We start from the raw sequence: 19,361 nt of genomic DNA, 5'->3' as shown, positions 1-19,361 counted from the left end.
GTGCTGGGATTAAAGGCGTGTGCCACCACATCCTGGCAACTGACCACATTGTATCGATAACCAATTAAAGGGCTCATCCCTGGGAAAGACCAATTCTTTCTCAGCTGTCATTAGTTGCCTATAGTTTTTCTAGGGTTGGGAACTTGAGAGGGTTCCCCTTCTAGTTAGTATGTCTATTGGTCTTGTCATTATTCGGGGGCTTGTTTAGGCAGCCCTATTGTTGATGTATCATGGGTGTAGCTTCCTTGCCATTTATAAGAGCTACAGTCTCACACAGCAGATTTTCTGGTTCTCTAGTCTTCTGTTATTTCTGCCCTCTCTTCCACTAAGACCCCTTAGCCTTAGGTGCAGTTTTGTTATAGATGTATCCATTGAGGCTGGGCTCTCCACAATCAGTTGAGCTCTTGATTATGACCTGTTGTTGTTGTTTTAATGGTCTCTCTTTGCTGCAGAGAGAACCTTCTTTGATGTGTGCTGAGAGCTGCATTTATCTTTGGGTATAAGTTTTAGAATACAGTTAGGAATTAATGCTGGTCTAGTAAAGCTGCGAAGGTAGATTCTTCTCTGATATCCGTGAGCTCTCTAGCCGTGGGTAGTTAGCTAGATTTTTAGTACCAGACATGATTTCTCTCCTGTTGAACAGGCCTTAAGTCCAGCTAAACAGCTCTTGTTTAAGATCAAGATGTGAATATCAGCCAGGGGCAGAGCAGATGGCAGTCCTTTGTTCATCCTAGCTTGATGCCTGCCTTGGTGGCCAAAGCTGTTTCATGCCTAGGGCACATAAGATAAGATAAGAAAAAAAAAAAAGAGCAAGATGTGAGTGCCACTGTTGCCTCTTTATGGATTCTTCGGCACCACAGCTCATGTAGACGTTTGATAGCTTAAAAGCCATTAAAAGCAGCTCAGTGTAGATCCAGCTTGAAAAATTAGGTTATGAAATTTGGAGGTAAATGGATAAAACTGGAAAATATACTGTGTTGAGTGAGGTAACACAGACCCATAAATCTATATACTACATGAGTTCTCTTAGCTCCAGCCTGCAGATACACATATAAGCACAGAAACTGGGAAACTAAACAGGGACTATGGGAACAGGCGCCCCATTATTTCTTAACAGCTTCTCTATGTCTCCAACTAATAATGGGCTAAAGAGGCAGAGGCAGGAAGATGTGGAGACAGCAGATGTAGGAAGGAAGCAGATTTATTCAATCTTGAAGCTAAAGCCACAAGGATTGCGAACTGCACTGTCCGTGGCCACGCTCTTCCTCAAATCAGCAGAAATCCTATAAAGAATGACATTTTTGGAAATAAGCAATGTCAGCTCATTCCTGGATACTCAGTGGTGGGTACTTGTAAGTCGCAGCCTGACAGGAAGCCCTCTCTGTCTCTTCTAGGCATAGAAGGAACTTTCTGAAAAGAGTCTCAAGGTGGTGGGTGAACAGGGGAACTGTTGTCACCTTTGACTGAATTCTGCCGCCAACAGGGCCCAATGCCTTAGCCCTCTCTGAGGTGCAAGGCTAGAGGCTGTACCTGGCTGTGTAGGGCAGGCGGATGAGCAGCAGGGCAGGGAGGCTGGCATTGAGCTTCAACTCCTTTAGGGTGGCTAGATCCACATGCAGGGGACTAGCCCCAAGCTTCTCCTGCAGGTAGGTGGTCAGGGTGCTGATTGCATACCAGTCCACAGCAGGAAGCACCAGCGAGGAGGGGGCCAAGTCCAGGGCATTCTGGTGGTAGGGAAGACGTAGAAGGCAAAGTGAGCCAGCAAACAGTGGGCGCTAATAAAGACCCCCTAGAACAAGACCCTCACCTGCGTAGCCACACCCCACAGGGATCTCACGATGGGTCCCACATCGCCAGGCCCTTGACGCACCCAGGGCCCAGGTCCTCTCTCTCCCCTCAAATCCTGCTCCCCTCTCTCTGGGAGAGAGCGTACAGGATGCATTACCTACCCTCTTGGCTGCAGCTGGGAGCAGACCCTTACCTCCAAGTTAGAAAAGGCACTGTCCTGCTTATTTCCAAACACACCACCGTATGCTGTGAAATCCTCAATGCTTAGCTAAAAGGGAAGCAGAAGAGATGTCCCAGGAGTCTGGGCAAGGAACAAAGACCAGGACATGGGGGAGGATGGGGGGGCCAGGGGGGGAGGTTGGCAGCTCTCATGTCTCACAAAGCATCATTACAAGTCAGCTTGGCACTGCAGAGAAGAGTGAACCGCCAGCACATGCAGTGGGGGTGAGTGGAGGACTCACTCTTTCCTCCCCAGCACTCTGAGGGCAGGGTGACAAGATACAGAAGGTGGTCACAGGGTTGGGAGACGGCTGGACGGCTGGTTTGTCCTAACCTACAAGAGTCAGCCGGCAAGATGAACTGGGGAGTGAAGGGGGAAGCTGGAGAAGAGGAAGAGAGACAGCAAAGCGCGTTGATTGCATGCCTCCCAAAAGGGAAGCAGAAGTCAGAGCAAAGGAGAAGCTCTGGGTCTAGTCTGGACAGGAGGATCCTTTTCAACAGAACAAGTCCTTGCCTAGCCATTTTTGGTGGGAGTTAGGAGAGAGGAAGATACTGCAACACAATGGAGGAAACTGGGACTTGAGAGCTCTCAGGACTCCAATAACTCCAACCTCACGCCCTTCCCTCTACAGCCTACAACTGTTTGACCCTCCTCCCCTCAAGCCCCAGCCACCTTCCTTTGCCTTCTCTCAGTTAGGTCCAGAGGCCTTTTGTTTTTTTTTTGTTTGTTTGTTTTTGTTTTTGTTTTTCAGCACAGGGTTCCTCTGTGTACCCTTGGCAGTCCTAGACTCACTTTGTAGACCAGGCTGGGATTAAAGGTGTGTGCCACCGTGCCCTGCTTCTACAGGCAATCTTAACCTGCTTCCCAAAGCAATGTCGTGTTGCAGCTTTAAGAGCTTAGGATATGTGTGAGTTGCTGGGAGGAGGGGGAAAAATCCACCTCATTTACTAAGTTAATGCAAGGCCCTGTGGAAACCTTTAACAACTTATTACGAAGATCAGGTTCAGCTGTAAATAGAGGTGTTATTAATATGCCCAGATTGCAAGGGCCACAGAAACCACCAGAAGTCCGAAGTCATATACAAAAGCAAAGAGCCTTTATTCTGCAGAGATCCAGTGCACTGAAGTCCTCGCCTATGCAAAGCAAGATGTCAAAAGACCCCCAGGTGAGCATGCAGGCTTTTTATAGGTTATCAAGGAAAGTTCCAAGGTGGGTTATTAGGTAATCTTTCATTCTATTGGCACAGATCAGGAGCAAGGGTACCAGCACATCTGGGATTGGTTAGGGCTCTGGTCCATAGCTAGGGAGGCTCTCTGATCTGGCTTAAACTGGCCCAAACTGGTAGGTGTTCTTGAGGCTAAGTGACTCTGGTCAGGAGTTAGGGGTTCTTTAAACTGGTAGCTAAGCAACCTTATCTTTCTCAGACCTGGAGTCCTAGCCGTCCCTGACTATAAATTCCTGAAAGACAGAAACTCCGGCCTAGGCACAAGATGGAGTTATATTTGTACAATTACCTGATTCCTTCAGTATCAGACCTTGAAACCAGTGGCTCTCAGGAGCCAATATAGGACAAGCCATAGCTAGAAGTCTCAGGAATCCAAATGCCTGGTGCTTTAATTACGGTGAATTTGGCCATTTCCAAAGAAACTGTAAGGTTAAAAGCGTCAGAGCTCAAAATAGCAGGTGTGTTAACCCCGAGGAAGATAACTAGGAGAGCATGGAGAGGCAAGGTGTGGTGTGCAGTGGTGGCGTGAGGCCTGTAGCAGTTTGGAGAGACCAGAGACCAGTGTGGCAGGCGAAGAGAAATGTTTCAGTGCAGCGGCTTGGAGGAGACTGCTTGCTGCTTTTGCTGTTGACGGACATTGGTATTGTCCCCAAAGAACCCATTTGACCCTAAACAGCCGGGAGAAGTAAAGGGGTCTGCGCCCCATCTCCCCACTAACATTCTCTCTCATACCCAGGGTTAAGGGGCTGGTGGAAGGGAGGCAGAGATGGCAATACCCCACCCCCAAAGAGTTTAAAAACAAGTGTCAACAAGGCACAGTGACCCATGCCTTGTAATCCCAGTACCCAGGAGACAAGGCAGGAGGACCAAGGTAGTCCAAGGTTATCCCTGGCTACTTAGTGTTTTAGGAAAAGGCAGGCTCTACGAGACTCAAAAATTGGAGAAAAAAGTTGGAAGAATAATTTTTTTCTTTCTTCTTTTCTTTTTCTTTTTTCTTTTTCTTTGAGATGGAGTTTCTCTGTGTATGCTTGGCCATCCTGGAACTCATTTGTTTAGGCTGACTTCAAACTCAGAGAGCCACATGCCTCTGCCTCCCAAGTGTTGAAGTGAAAGGCATGTGTAACTATAGGTTGGGTAAATGAAATTATTTTTTAAGTGTTCAACAATTGTATTAAATTGCATCACATATGTGCCTATTTCACAATGTTTTTAAAAAAATGTTCCTTTTTTGGTTATTTTGAGACAGGGTTTCTCTTGTAGTCCTGGACTTGCTTTGTAGACCAGGCTGGCCTCAAACTCAGAGATCTGCCTGTCTCTGCCTCCTCAGTGCTGGGATTAAAGGTGTGCGCCACCATACCCAGCAAAAAATTGTTCTTTACCCGAGTCCAGCAGTGAGTGCCAGCATCTGTCCTAATCCTTCGCTGGGTGGAGCCTCTCAGAGGGCATCTATGTTGAGCTAATATCCACTTATAAGTGAGTATAGACCATGTGTGCCTATCTAGGTCTGGGTTACCTCACTCAGGATAATCTTTTCTAGTTCCATTTATTTGCCTGCAAATTACAAGGTTTCCTTGGTGGAGCACTAAGAGTGGTACGGAAGAATGGGGGGAATGGGAGGACCCAGAGGGTTCAGGAGCCCCACAAGACCATCAAGATTGGTGGATCTGGACTGAGGGAGGCCTGTACAAACTGTTGTGCCAATCAAGGACAATGCTTGCTGTAAACCTAGACACCCTGCTCAGACCTAGCCAATGGACAGCTCATCCTCCATGGTTGTGGAGAGCAGGGACTACCTCTGACATGAACTCTGGTGCACCCTATTTGACCACTTCCCCTTGGTAGGGAGGCCTGGTTGCACTCAGAGGAAGGGGAAGAAGGCTAATTCACATGAGACCTGATAGGCTGTGGTCATATGGTGGGGGAGGAGGTCCCCTTCTGTCAGAGGTCTAGGGGAGGGGAATAGGGCGGAAGAGGGAGGGAGGGTGGGAACAGGAAGATACAAGGGAGGGGATAACAATCGATGTAATCTGAATGTTATAATAAATTTAAAAACTTGTTCTTGTGGCCAGGCGATGGTGGCACATGCCTGTAATCCCAGCACTTGGGAGGCAGAGGCAGGTGGATCTCTGTGAGTTCAAGGCCAGCCTGGTCTACAGAGTGAGTTCCAGGACAGCCAGGGCTACACGTAGAAACCCTGTCTCAAGAAACCACAACCAAAACCAAAACCTTATTCTTTATGCACAAGCCACCATTGATGATGAATGTCTGAGATCCTAACACTCTGGAGAAGAAGCTGGAGAGTTTGAGACCACCCTGAGCTATAAGACCGTCTTAAAAAAAATAAAAGAAACTCTTCTAGCAGCCATTTCTTCTAGTGTTGGACCAGTCCGGTTAGCGGCAGCTGCTCCAGTCATGAGGGGCCGGCGGCCAGTGGGGTGCAACGCTCACGGGTGTTCGCGATGAGTTTACCCCTCAATTCCAAACCTTTTCTCAATGGGTTGACAGGAAAGCCAGTGGTGGTAAAACTTAAGCGGGGAATGGAGTACAGGGGCTACCTGGTCTCTGTGGACGGCTACATGAACATGCAGCTTGTGAATACAGAATACATAGATGGGGCATTGTCTGGACACCTGGGTGAAGTTTTGATAAGGTGTAATAATGTCCTTTATATCAGAGGTGTTGAAGAGGAGGAAGAAGATGGGGAAATGAGAGAATAGCATCTTTGGGGGGATTTATATATATATATGTATTTCTATACAATAAAGATTTTTTTTCAACTTGAAAAAAATAAAAGAAACTGGTAGAAAGAAGGGAATTTTACTTTAGGTGAAAAAATACTTAAAAGAACTATAATGCTAAACTTGCAAAAAGTTTGCATTGTACTATTGCTATACACTTAAAATTATATTTATTTGGTGTGTGTGTGTATGTACACACATGTGCAAGCTCTCCATAAAGTCACAGGACAACTTGTAGGAGTTGGTTTTCCCTTCCTTTAGCAGTCATTAACTGCCAATACCTCCTGAGGGGCCTCATGATATCACTGTACACTTGTTATATAAATAAAACTCTGATACCAAGAGTTTCCCAAAGTGGGAGCAGTAGTAAGCACCACAGCAACTCTTATAAAGGACAACTGTTCACTGGGGCTGGCTTACAGTTTCAGAGGTTCATTCAGGGCAAGAAGCAGGCAGATGTAGTGCTAAAAGAGGTAGCTGAGAGTTCTACATCTGCTTCCACAGGCAGCAAACAAAGCAGGAGACATACCAGGCCGTGCTTGAGCTTCTGAGACTTCAAAGCCTGACCCTAGTGACACACTTCTCTAAGAACTCCACACCTCCTTAGAGTGCCACTCCCTGGTGACTAGCATTCAAACACGTAAGTGTATTCAAACCACCACAGTGCATGTAGTTTTAACTTTCTTCTATTTCTGAAATTGTCTTCATTTACTTTCTTTCTTTCTTTCTTTTTTTTTGGTTTTTTGAAACAGGGTTTCTCTGTGTAGCCTTGGCTGTCCTGGAACTCACTCTGTAGACCAGGCTGGCCTTGAACTCACAGAGATCCACCTGCCTCTGACTCCCGAGTGCTGGGATTAAAGGTGTGCGCCACCACTACCAGGCTCCTCAACATTTACTTTCTACTAATATATTTTTCCATTGCTAGGGATTGAACCATGAACCTTATGTTAGGTGAATACTCTTTCTTTTTCTTTTTTTTTGTTTTTTTGAGACAGGGTTTCTCTGTGTAGCCCTTGGCTGTCCTGGACTCACTCTGTAGACCAGGCTGGCCTTGAACTCAGAGATCCACCTGCCTCTGCCTCCCCAGTGCTGGGATTACAGGTGTGCACCACACACCTGGCTGAGTAGTCTTTCTTAGCTTTTACTAACAAATACCTCGATTCCAGAGCCTCTCCTCCAACACAAGGAAAACATCAAAGAAAATCTAGAGGATGCAAATAAACTCAAATGCAGATTAGAAGCACAGCTTTATTTTCTTCAGCAACACACATTTAAGCACCAGACCAAATAGCCCCTAAGTGCCTGAGAACCATATCAGGCAAAAATTTAGGCAGCTCCTATTTCTGGAATCTTTTCCCTAGGGAAAATTGTACTGTTTAGGAGAAGACTGACATAAGGTCAGACCTGAGCCCCCTTTCCCAGCCAGGCTTAACGGGAAACGGGCGGCCCAAAGCGCTGTATGGTGTTTACCACTAGAGAAAGCTGGTCAAGAAAGTTCATAATGGAAATTCGGAGGAGGCGAGAATCTTTGGCGATCCAGTGTCTAGAGAGAGAGGAAAAAGAACATTAAGTTCAAAAATGGTAATTTCTTTCTTTCTTTCTTTTTTTTTTGAAAGAGATAGAGAATCCCACTATGTAGCCCTGGTTGACCTAGGGCTTGCTATGTAGACCTGGCTGGCCTGGAATTCACAGAAATCAGATTGCCTGCCTCTGCCTCCTCGCTCCTACTCTTTCTTGATTTCCCTTCAAACAAACATACATTGTACCATACCCTGCACGTAGAGACTGGTCCAGTGCGCTATGCCTCTCCTTAGAAGTCACCCAAGTGGCTGGGTGTGGTGGCGCACGCCTGTAATCCCAGCACTTGGGAGGCACAGGCAGGTTGATCTCTGTGAGTTCAAGGCCAGCCTGGCATACAAAGCGAGTCCAGGACAGTCAAGGCTACACAGAGAGACCCTGTCTCAAAAAACAAAAACAAAACAAAAAAGTCATCCTAGTGTGCTGTGTCTAAGGACGCGCAGCCTTGGGTAGAGAATAGCCCAGACAGCTACCCAGCATGCCAGACTCTGAGCACTTACACCTCCAGCATGCTGCCGCTCACTTTAAGTTCCTTTCCTACCAGGCCTTGGTGCGGTTCGGTGTCCGGAGCTAGGGACCCACAGGCGATTTCTGCCTCCAAAGAGGTCGGGAAAGGCACGATGAGGGCGCTGGTGGAGAGTCAGGAAAGGCACCATCTTGAATCGACTTTGCCTCCTTAGTGCTTTAAAATCATTACATCTGGTCTAAGCCCTCCAGCCTATATATTCCACAGTGGCTGGGCCATCGCAGCTCATTTCCTTTCACCCTCCGGTGTCTCTTATGTTCTCAAGGAAGCTTTCATTCCCAGACCGCGCTTGGTTAACACACCTCGGTCAGCTGGGCCCCCTGCTCCCCTCCTCCTCCTCGCTCTTTTTATTTACCTCCCCACCTCAAGCAGCCCGCCGGTGGCTCAATTGTCCCTGTCCCGTAGGATACAATCTTTGACGTTGGATTCCGGGCCTTTGTGTTAAAGGCACCGTGTTTTTGCTGGAACTCTGGGAGGCTTCCGGTGCTCCTGCAACAGGGTGAGCTCCGCTGGGAATAAGTGCCCGTGTGCCGGCATCACTAGGACAGCAGCGGCCAGTCGGGCCATCTGCAGTGTTACCTAAACCTGTGTGTGCTGCCTGCATGTCTGCTACTGCTCCACTTCCCGACCCACACCGGTGTCATCAGCGGGGCCACTCCGCCAAAGCTGTGGCCCAGAGCCCGCCTTTTCCTCCGGAAGCTCCGCCTCCCCTCCCCCAAGGATGCCGCTCTATACGTACCTGCACGAACAGGCGGGTGGCAAAGCGCCTGTGACTTGGGTCAGCCTCCACCTGGAGGATTCTGCCAGGAACTCCATGTTCATCTGGTCTGGCTCTGGCTTCAAAGTGCGCCACCGTGCCAGGCTGTCCCTTCTGTTTCCTAAAAGGGACCTAAGGTGATATTTACTAAAAAACAAAACAACAAAAACAGAACACTACCAAACCAAAAAACTATCAAGTGGCCTACTGTGGTAGTGCCTGCTTGAAATCCCAGCAGTTAGGACAGTGGTTCTCAACCTGTGTGTAGCGACCCCTTGGGGTGGGTGCCTAAAGACCCTTTTACAGAGCTCATAGATATCCTGTATATCCGATACTTACATTATTATTCATAACAGTAGCAAAACTGCAGTGTGAGCTGAGCATGGTGGCGCACACCCTTAATCCTAGCACTTGGGAGACAGAAGCAGGAGGATCACTGTGAGTTTGAGGCCAGCCTGATCTACAAAGCAAGTCCAGGATAGCTAAACCTACACAGAGAGACTCTGTCTCAAAAAAAAAAAAAAAAAAAAAAAAAAAAGGAACCACTGATTTAGCAGGTAGGAGTAGTTCTTTGCTTAAGTGCTAATCTACATAACCACTTTTAGGCCAGCCAGCCATACATATTTACACCATCTCAGAACCAGCAACAAAAACAAACAAACAAAAATCCACCAACAAATGAAGTGAAATGAGATTTAGAGCTATATCAGCAAGCAAGAGATTGCCCTTTAAAATAGACCCTGCATCTGCCCTTTTGTCTCCTTCTTTACAGCCAGTCCCCAGCAAGACTCACAATCTCTCTCTGAACACCATTTTTTGTTTGTTTGTTTTTTCAAGACAGGGTTTCTCTGTGTAGCCTTGGCTGCCCTGGACTCGCTTTATAGACCAGGCTGGCCTCAAACTCACAGAGATCCACCAGCCTCTGCCTCCCGAGTGCTGGGATTACAGGTGTGTACCACCAAGCCCGGCTCATTTAAAAAAAATATTTTATTTATTACATACACACACCAGAAGAAGGTGTCAGATCTCATTATATATGGCTGTGAGCCACCATATGGTTGCTCGGAATTGAACTCAGGACCTTTGGAAGAACAGACAGTGCTCTTAACCTCTGAGCCATCTCTCCAGCCCCCTGCTCATTTTTTTAAAATAAAATATTTAGTTTGTTTTTCCAGACAAGGTCTCTTAGCTGGGTGTTGGTGGCACAAGCCTATAATCCCAGCACTTGAGGGCAGGCAGATCACTGTGAGTTTGAGGCCAGCCTGGTCTACAAAGCGAGTCCAGTGCAGCCAGGGCTTCACAGAGAAAGATTGTCTCAAAAAACAAAACAGAACAGAACAAAACAAAACAAAACAACAACCTACTAACACTGAACCTAATAGAAGAGAGAGTGGGGAAGAGGCTTAAGCTCATTGGCACAGGAGACAACTTCCTGAACAGAACACCAACAGCCCAGGCTCTAAGATCAACAATTAATAAATGGGGGAACTTATGAAACTGAAAAGCTTCTGTAAGGCAAAGGACACTGTCAACAGAACAAAACGACAGCCTACAGACTGGAAAAGATGTTTACCAACTCTACATGCAAAAAAGGGCTAATATCCAAAATAAATAAAGAACTCAAGAAACCTGATATCAAAGAACCAAATAATCCAATTTTAAAAGGGGTATAAGCTGGGCACTTACTTGTGGATATTAGCCATTAAGTAAATGATAACCAAGCTGCAATCCATAGACCCAGTGAGGTTAGGTACAGAGGTAGGGACTAGGGGGACACATGGACCTCATTAGCAGGGAGGATAGAATAGATTTTATGGGTGAAGTGGAGGCAGGGGGATGAGGATGGGAGGATCAGGTAAAGAAAAGGAGGGGAGATGATGTTGAAGGAAAGGGTATGGAGAGAAATAGGGAGACTTGAGGGTCATTTGAGATGTGGCATGGAAAACCGGTGCAGCGGACACTTTCTAAAATGTGTGAAGGTGATCTTAATAAAGTTGCCAAACAATGGAGATGGAGTCCCAATTGGCCGCCACTAGTCACCAAATGAAACTCCCAGTACTGAGGCTGGGTTACGTCTAATTGGGTTGTTGGCCAAAGAGGGTCCCATGGAAATCCCCAAACAACCCTGGCTGTGGCTCTCCACAGACTGACAGCAAGGCCCCATTGCTGACAACAAGATCCACACAACTTATTGGGCGTGGAGAGGTCCAGCTGGTCCCTACAGAGAGCCTTCACCTCTACATTCTAGGATCTTTGGTACATGAGTGTACTCTGCTGGCTACCAAAAGAGAAATGGAAACACCAATCCAGCCACAAAACCTTTGCTCTATAGTAGCTTACCTGACAAATATGCTGGGGCAATGGTTACCACAAAGCGTGTGTTAGTAACCAACAAATGTCTGATTTGACTTAGGACCCACTCCACAAGATGGAACCCATACCAGACACTGCTTGAGTAATAAATAATCAGAGACTAGATAGTCCATAGACCTAGGGTAAAACCATATACTATTGGTCTAAAAAAAGTAGCACTACAATGACTCCTAATGATATTCTGCCATATCCATAGATTAGTGCCTTAGTTAGACATCATCAGAGAAGCTTCTCCTTCTCTTGCAGCAGATGGCAACCAAACAAAGACCTACAGCCAGACATTTCAGAGAGAGAGAGAGAGAGAGAGAGAGAGAGAGAGAGACAGACAGACAGACAGACAGACAGACAGACAGAGACAGAGAGACAGAGAGCACGCTTAGAATATGCAGTTCTAAATGGGATGTCTCCATCACATCCCCTCTCTGAGCTCAGGAAACCCCATGAAGAGGAGGCAGAAAGAGTTTAAGAGCCAGAGGGGATGAGGACACCAGGAGAACACCTCTAAATCAACTCAGTAATATATATATATTACTATATATATAATAGCTTTCTGTTTAGTATTCTTATGGGAGTCCTGAGTGTGTAAATGAATGAGTAGGTCTCTCTCTCTCTCTCTCTTTTTTTTTTTTGGTTTTTTTGAGACAGGGTTTCTCTGTGTAGCCTTGACTATCCTGGACTCACTTTGTAGACCAGGCTGGCCTCAAACTCACAGAGCTCTGCCTGCACCTGCCTCTGCCTCCCGAGTGCTGGGATTACAGGTGTGCGCCACCATGCCGCTAGGTCTCTGATTCTTGTGCCTTCTCTTGGGGGATCTTTTCTTTCTTTTGGTTTGCCTTGTCCAACTTCGATGTTACGGCTTTTATTTTATTACATTATGTTTTGTTGTTATTTTTTCCTTCTTTCTTTTTCTTTTTCCTTTTTTTTTTTTTTTTTTTTTGTTTTCAAGACAGGGTTTCTCTGTGTAACAAGCCCTGGCTGTCCTGGAACTCACTTTGTAGACCAGGCTGGCCTTGAACTCACAGAGATCCACCTGCCTCTGCCTCCCGAGTGCTGGGATTAAAGGCGTGCGCCACCACTGCCCGGCTCACACTCAGATTTTAAGATTAATTTTAAACTGGGAGAAAAACTGAGCATGTATTTCATTGATTGAATTCTTTCCTAGAAGGCACAAGGTCCTGGGGTCAATCCCTATTTACCACGAAGAGTACCCAAATAAGCAAAGCTCCAAATCTATAATCCAGCTTGAGAGGCTGAAGCAGGAAGTTTGAGGCCAGCCTAAGTTATATAGAGAATGCTTGGTAGTCTTCCTGTCTCATGCAACAAGGAAGTAAAAGACAGGAAAAACAAAGAGTATTGAACACATATGCAGGTATACATAATTACTGAGGTAAAAATTTCAGGAAGGCTAAACCAGAAACTACTCAAAATGCTTTTCCACAGGAGGTTGAGATGGCTGCTGTCCAGGCTTATGCAGCAAGTTCTTTTACCTGCTGAGCCACCTTACTGCCCCTTTCCCATTTTTACAAAGTTATTTATTTATTTTAATGTATGAGTAATTTGTCTTGACATATACCCAGAAGAGGGCATTAGATTCCATTATAGATAGTGGTGAGTCAGGCTGGAGAGATGGCTCAGCCGTTAAAGGCTAGGCTCACAACCAGATAGTGGTGAGTCACCATATAGTTGCTGGGAACTGAACTCAGGACCTGTGGAAGAGCAGCCAGTACGCCTAACTACTCAGCCATCTCTTCAGCACCTTAATTTTTTTTTGTAAAGGGTCTCACCGTTGGTCAAGCTGGTCGTTATGCCCTGATCTGAGGCGACCCTTTCACCTTTGTCGCTTCAGTAGCTTACAGGTATGTACCGCCACACCCAGCCAATTCAGCGCCTTTCAAGTACGACTCTATTACCATATTCCCTTGTGGGATATATTCTAAGGACAAAAATAATTGGCTTTCTTCTTAGCATATTTAATGTGGATAATGGTCTGGATGAGGTGAGTGTGAAGCTATTTTGGGTCTATGTTAAGATAGACTTTATTTGGTGCAGCAAATGAATAAATATATCAGTGTTGTCAGAAACTAGAGTTCTCACTGTGGTATGGGAAGGTGTGAAAGAACCGGGACGCAAGAGTATGGCTGAAGGTTTCAGCACGAAGTTGTGATTTCTTTATATATATATATATTTCTTTTTTTCTTTTCTTTTTTCTTTTGGTTTTTTGAGACAGAGTTTCTCTGTGCAACAGCCCTGGCTGTCCTGGACTCGCTTTGTAGACCAGGCTGGCCTCAAACTCACAGTGATCCACCCGCCTCCCAAGTGCTGGGATTAAAGGCGTACACCACCATGCTTGGCTGTATTTCTAATGATTGTCTATTAAAGGAGAAGGGAGGGTGATACTTCACTCATAGTGAGCACATCTTTCACAGAGATCTTAGTTTCTAAAAATCATTCAACAAGCAGACAAACAAATACCATTCTCCAGTAAAAGGATGATGCTTAGTCAAGAGCAAGAAAATACATAAGGTGGGCCTAGAGTATGTTGTGGTAGTAGAACGACACTGTAACAGGAGGAGACATGAGGGAGTATCGCAAGCCCTCAGGGCTCTTTTCGAAAAGGTTCAATTGGGTAAAGCATGCTCAAACTGTTCTAAATGTGGTTGACGGTACTGCTCCTGTTTCACTTTGCCATGTCCACCCAGACACAAAAGAAATCACAAGTTTGGAGGTGGTGGCGCACACTGTAATCCCAGCACTTGGGAGGCAGAGGCAGGTGGATTGCTGTGAGTTCGAGGCCAGCCTGGTCTACAAAGCAAGTCCAGGACAGCCAGGGCTACACAGGGAGAAACCATCTTGAAAACAAAACAAAACAACAACAACAAAACAAAACAAAAAAAAAAAAGAAAAAAGAAAAAAAAAAGCAAAGGAAAAAGAAACCAGAAGTGCACTCCTTTAATCCCAGCACTCAGGAGGCAGAGGCAGGCGGATCACTGTGAGTTCAAGGCCAGCCTGGTCTACAAAGTGAGTCTAGGACAGCCAGGGCTACACAGAGAGACCCTGTCTTTAAAAAAAAAAAAAAGTAAGCAAGCAGAAGCTAACACTGAAACCTTTTTTCATTAATCGGCTGTGAGTATCCAGTTCAATGAGCCTCACCATAAATGCTGAGCTGCTGCGTCTGCTGCTTCTTTTGGCCCACCACACATCTTATCTCCCAGAATCCTTGTCTTTAGGTCACTTGAGCTGGGCCCTTCATTCTTGCTATCTCCTAGTGTGATAGCACTGCCCAGGACTAAGGACCCAATCTGAGTCAGGTAGCGGCTCTCAGGAACTTGTATTAGGCAGGAGGCAGTGAGTGGCAGGACACAGTGGCTATGGCAAGTGTTCCAGTCTGTGATGAGTGCCTTTAGAGTCTGCTGGTGAATTGGGAACCATACCGAACTTAACAGTGTCTGCTCAACCTGTGGTCATTTCATTTCCCCCAGTTTCCAGCGTCCTCTTATGCCCCCTCTCCAATTTCTCATCAAGCAGCGTTTGTTTGTCTTCCTCTATCTGCTATCCTTGCCCCGACACAGCTCCCCAAGGCTTACCCCACCTATTTGTCTCTATTCAGTTGGACACTTATCTGTGAAATGAGGTTCCTGAGGATTCCTTTGCCTACCATACAGGGCAATAACCTACATATTAACAACTCTAGAGAGAGGCTCTACCTTGTCCTTGTAGTGGCAGTGCTGATGACCTGACCCTTCTAGAGGCCTGTGCTTAAGTTACACTGCCTTTGCCTCTGGCTGTCCCCTTGAGATTGAGACCTCACTCTTCTTTTTAAGCCCCATTCTCTGGAAGCCACCTCAATCATCCTTTCAGTATCTAGGACTCCCTGTCTACAGAGCATTCCTAGGCAGAGCAGTCAGTCTGGTTATGTGAGCACGGTAGACCTGGGTTGAAGTTGTAGACCATCCACTTTCCACATTTGGCATTCAGATGAGGACTAAATGAGAAAAGTGCTCTGCATAGAAAAGGTTCCTAAGATCCAGTAGCTGACTATCAAAAAAGTAGTCCTCTCCTTGTTTTTCTGGATCAGCTTTTCCATTCAAGGGCCCCCAATGCATACTTTGAGAGCTCCTTACTCATCTCGACAACCAGTTTCATATCCCCCACGTCCCTGACCTTCTACAAAAAGCTACCCCAGCTTCCCAGGCAACCGGTACATTGGACTCCTCTCAGAACTCCTTCCTACACTTGAGAGTTTTGTTTCGGCCATAGCCTGATCCCTGAGGCACCCTCCACTTAGTTTCTCCCAGCAAACCTTGACAGTTGTTGCATTACATAAACTCCTTCAAACACCATCCCATCATTGGCTGAGTATCTTACAGGCTAATGGCACTTTGAATCGACAAGCATTGGCTCGAGACTTACGAACATGACTATGGTTTATTTCTGCCTTTAGAAACTTTACGTTTCTTTGACTGCAAGTCTCAGAAAATTGCTCCTTAACTAAGTCCCCAGCCCTTTCTCCTTACCTATCTCCAAGGGAGTAATGATCTTTCTGGTGCAGTGGACTCTTGCCATCTGCATCCATCAGGACATCCATTTACTTTTTCTCCTTGGTATAGCTCACGTATGTTCAGGAAGCAGACTCCGAGACTGGCTGAGGACGTGCTAATGGATAATTAACAACTTTTCCTATATGCCCAACCCAAATATTACACAGGATTCAGTTCTGACCAGTAAGAGACAGCATTTATTTGCTGGGCATCTGAGACGGAAGCTATGCTACAGAGAGAAAGTGCTCCTTGCTGGCAGCGAACGAAGGGTTTTGATGGAGCTGCAGGCAGCCACCCTTCGATCCTTGGAAGTGGTGGTGAGGAGGAAGCAGATCCTGGAGAACTCAGAGGGAGGCAGAAAAAAGCTGGATGTTTGGTGAAATTGTTCATCACTGCCAGTACTCCTGGGCTTTTTCAGTTTTATAAGCCATTAAGTTTCCTGTGTTATTAAAACAATTATTGGAAACCAAAAGCAGTCTAGCTTATTAATAATGTTCCTTTTGGTCTCACATGCACCTTTAGTGTTATTTACTTTTCCAAACATATACCCTGACTCAAAGTGAACAAGGACATTGGTAAGCTTATTATCTGCCAGTCCATATGCCAGTGCTCACAAGCAGGTCCCTGATATGGTAGCCCAGGACTTAGGGAGGACCAGGGTCTGTCACCTGTTCATCCCCTCTGGCTTCACTTTATCATTCCAGTGCAGGGACTCAAGATTTGTCCTACAAGGCCCACGAAGGGGGTCCTTGGGCAAGAAAGGCATGTGTAGCCCCAACAACATTCAAAGTATAGTGGCTTTCTTGGCAAAAGTGGAGGGACAGGAAGTTTCCTGCAGGTGGCATATTCCAGCCTTGATTGCTCCCAGGGGTTCCTCCTCAAAGGAGCTGGTACTTTCATGGCCTTTAGCACCCAGGCATAGGTACAGTGAAAAGAGAAATTACTGCCTTTACCTTACATTTTTATCTCCTCCTCAGCACCTGAGTTTCTTACAATTGAAGGTGTGCAAAGTAAAAGCCCCCGAACACAGGTGGCAGAGGAAACATCCTTCTCATGCTGTGGGTGAGGGGACCAAGGCAGAGTCCTAGTTGTGACACTGCCTTGCTGAGTCACCTGTTGTCCCTCATGGGTGAGACCCACTTCCAGGAGGAGCCAAGCAGATAGGATGCCCCCAAGAAGAGCTATGTCTCGAAGGCCCAGGATACTCCATCTGTGGCCCATGCTTGGCTATCACTTCACTTTTGGCTTCAGTTTGCTTACTGAACACAAGGTGGAACTGTAGGTGATGATAGCAGAGACTCCCACCTTGAGCTGAGAAAGGGGGAAGGAAACTTATTCAGGTCAGAGAAGTGGCCATCACAGAACAGACTCAATGGCTGGGGACCAGAGTGGCACAGAAACTTGTCTCAAGTCATACAACAAGGCTGGGGTATCTTTCTGATCTTCCAGCCTCTAACCTGCTTGTCGACATCAAGAGCACACTGGCTGCAGCAGCAGAGGGGCCCTGGATAGCTACCACTTGGCTTCCTACAGACATTTGCCAAGGGCTATGCCAGACACACTAGAGTGTAGGTGACAGGAACTATCACCTTCCTGAGGGAGTCATTTGAGATTGTATGCTGAGTGGGCTAAATGGGAATGCTAAGGCCCATCTCTCAAAACAGCACACTCTTTCTCCTACAGAGGCACTTCTACAGGCTGGCTAGACTTGGACTCTGGCTGTCCCAAGCCATTGCTAGGTGTCTCTACGGTGCAGCCTCAACTCTTCTGTGCAAAGCAGAAGACAACTCAGGCCATGTACTTTGAGAAGTACCAAGCACCTAGCAAGAGCTGGGTACACACCAGCTATTATTATCACTATGAGCCAAACTGCGACATGAGAACACATTTAATGCAACATGCAGCTGTGGCCTGACCTGGGATTTCTCCCCACAATCCCAGAATGCTATTTGGAGAACCCCTTTTCCATAGCCTCAGTCACTTCGGGGTGTAGAAAGCGGCTGGCCAAACGTTCGATGTCATCCAATGTTAGCCGGCTCAGGGACCTGTCATAATCCTGAGGAGAGAAGACCAGGTGGGTTCAGGGGGTGCTGTGATAGGCAGGGGCTGGGGCTACAGGTGTTAGGTTGGAGGTCCAGCATTACTCTTCTCACCCTCTGTAGTTGTTCCAGGACCCTGCTGGCATCTGCTACACTGAAGTGGCGGGCCAGGACTTTGGAGATCAGCTGCCAGATGGGTAGGGGTGGGGAGTCGACCAGTCTGTGGGCTGACCCTTCTTCCAGGAGCACCTTCTCCAAAGGCTTAACAACTAGGTTGAGTTTAGAATTGGGCCCAATGCTGTAATCTGACAGTCGTTTCTCATCTGCCAAAGAGAGATTGGTGGTGTTCCTTCCTCACTGCTCTGGGGGTGGCTAGGGAGCAATTGTGCCACTGCCAGCCAGAGTGAAGCATTGCAGCATTTGGCTATGGGGTGGCGGGGGCTCAGCTACTTTTCCGAGGTCCAGTGGCAGCCAGTGCCCTGATCCATTACTCTGGCCTGTACATCCCGTCCCCCAACTTCCTGTGGGGCTCCCTGGACGGCTCTTTTCCCTGGTTACCTGCTAGGGCCTTGCCCTTGAACAGCAGACGTTGCTGGCGTACGGGGACATTCAGCTTATCCGAGACCAAGTGCTTCAATGTAGACACTAGTTCGTTCTCCGACACCTGATCCGGCCGGAGAGGGAGAGGCAAAGGCTCAGTGCGAATTCCTTGGGCAGTGAAGCCCTCGCGCCCCTTCCAGAGACCAGCTCTCTTAGTCTTCCCCGCCCGCCCTCGGCCCCCAGTGGCAGGAGTGGGTGAGTGCAGCAACCCGCAGGGTAACCTTACCTGAAGGCTGCACTCCCGGCCCTGGAGCGCCTTAACGGTCAGCTGCATGGTGTCCACGGCCGCGTCCACCACGGCCAAAGCAAACCCCAACGGTTTCCTGCCGCGTGCCGCCGCCCCGGGCGCAAGCCGGAACCGCCCGCTGCCGCCGGAAGCCGCGAAAGGGGCGTGTCCGCCTCGTGGCTCCCGCCTGCGCGTTCTTCAGCCCCGCCCCCTGGCCTTCGCGCCAGCCCCTGCCTGGGCTAGAAGCCGCGCTTCGGCCTACCGAGCTTTCTGCAGCTCTGGTGCATGGATGTGGGGATGCTCCGCCCAGTGCAATCGAAGGGAGGAACCTGTGGGACTAGGCTTGCTTTGCCTGGGAGCAGTGGCTTGAAAGGACCAGGAAGTCAGCTTCACACAAGGCCCAGCTTACGCTAATTCTCACCCTGCTGGTGGGCCAAGTCAGTGCAAACACGCAGTGATGTCTCTCAGATAAATGGCCCAGTACCGCCTGCCATAGCCCGACGATGGCTTTCTACTTCTTTCTAGTATGGCTGCAAAAACATCCTGACTGAAGCTCGGAAGCAGTAGAGGCAGGCCTCTGCTCTCTTCACTCATTTATAGAACAGAGGCCTGTCCTGTTGGGGAGAGCTTATAGAGAAAAGCCTTTGCAGATCTGGGGATACAGGCCAAAGGTACAACGTTTGTCCACCATAGACAAAACGGAAGGCATGAGTGAGGAGGAGATAGTGGGTTCTGTGTAGGGTCACCAAGCCT

At 47.4% G+C, this 19,361-nt stretch overlaps 3 protein-coding genes across 3 annotated transcripts; 1 reads left to right on the top strand and 2 right to left on the bottom strand.

Annotated features, from left to right (window-relative positions):
* Positions 1–5,632: 5,632 nt before the first annotated feature.
* LOC311602098 (small nuclear ribonucleoprotein F-like) lies at positions 5,633–5,961 on the top strand. The gene has a single exon (XM_084789775.1). The coding sequence runs from the start codon at positions 5,693–5,695 to the stop codon at positions 5,948–5,950; it is 258 nt and encodes an 85-aa protein (XP_084645901.1). The 5' UTR covers positions 5,633–5,692; the 3' UTR covers positions 5,951–5,961.
* A 1,238-nt stretch (positions 5,962–7,199) lies between these two features.
* LAGE3 (L antigen family member 3) lies at positions 7,200–8,778 on the bottom strand. Its single transcript, XM_084788403.1, has 3 exons — positions 8,486–8,778; positions 8,050–8,178; positions 7,200–7,514 (listed from the first exon to the last, which is right to left on the bottom strand). The coding sequence occupies exons 1-3, from the start codon at positions 8,677–8,679 to the stop codon at positions 7,400–7,402; spliced, it is 438 nt and encodes a 145-aa protein (XP_084644529.1). The 5' UTR covers positions 8,680–8,778; the 3' UTR covers positions 7,200–7,399.
* Positions 8,779–17,613: 8,835 nt separating this feature from the next.
* UBL4A (ubiquitin like 4A) lies at positions 17,614–19,302 on the bottom strand. The gene is made up of 4 exons (XM_084788402.1): positions 18,609–19,302; positions 18,341–18,446; positions 17,897–18,105; positions 17,614–17,799 (listed from the first exon to the last, which is right to left on the bottom strand). Exons 1-4 carry the CDS (start codon positions 18,654–18,656, stop codon positions 17,689–17,691), a joined length of 474 nt encoding a protein of 157 aa, XP_084644528.1. The 5' UTR covers positions 18,657–19,302; the 3' UTR covers positions 17,614–17,688.
* Positions 19,303–19,361: the final 59 nt, after the last annotated feature.

This window comes from Acomys minous (assembly GCF_964271855.1).
Source record: "Acomys minous genome assembly, chromosome: 7".
NCBI classification, from domain to species: Eukaryota; Metazoa; Chordata; class Mammalia; order Rodentia; family Muridae; genus Acomys; species Acomys minous.
Note: the sequence above shows the minus strand (reverse complement) of the source record. Positions and strands in the feature narration are given on the sequence as shown.

Bases quoted from the DNA above. Each gene is read 5' to 3' on its own strand.
- LAGE3 (XM_084788403.1), bottom strand. From the start codon at position 8,679: ATGCAGGCAGCACACACAGGTTTAGGTAACACTGCAGATGGCCCGACT. The intron at 8,179-8,485 runs GTATCCTACGGG...ACTCTCCACCAG, and splicing joins GGAATCCAACGTCAAAGATT to CGCCCTCATCGTGCCTTTCC. The intron at 7,515-8,049 runs GTAAGTGCTCAG...CTCTCTCTCTAG, and splicing joins AGCGGCAGCATGCTGGAGGT to ACACTGGATCGCCAAAGATT.
- LOC311602098 (XM_084789775.1), top strand. From the start codon at position 5,693: ATGAGTTTACCCCTCAATTCCAAACCTTTTCTCAATGGGTTGACAGGA.
- UBL4A (XM_084788402.1), bottom strand. From the start codon at position 18,656: ATGCAGCTGACCGTTAAGGCGCTCCAGGGCCGGGAGTGCAGCCTTCAG. The intron at 18,447-18,608 runs GTAAGGTTACCC...CGGCCGGATCAG, and splicing joins GCCGGGAGTGCAGCCTTCAG to GTGTCGGAGAACGAACTAGT. The intron at 18,106-18,340 runs GTAACCAGGGAA...TCTCTTTGGCAG, and splicing joins CAAGGGCAAGGCCCTAGCAG to ATGAGAAACGACTGTCAGAT.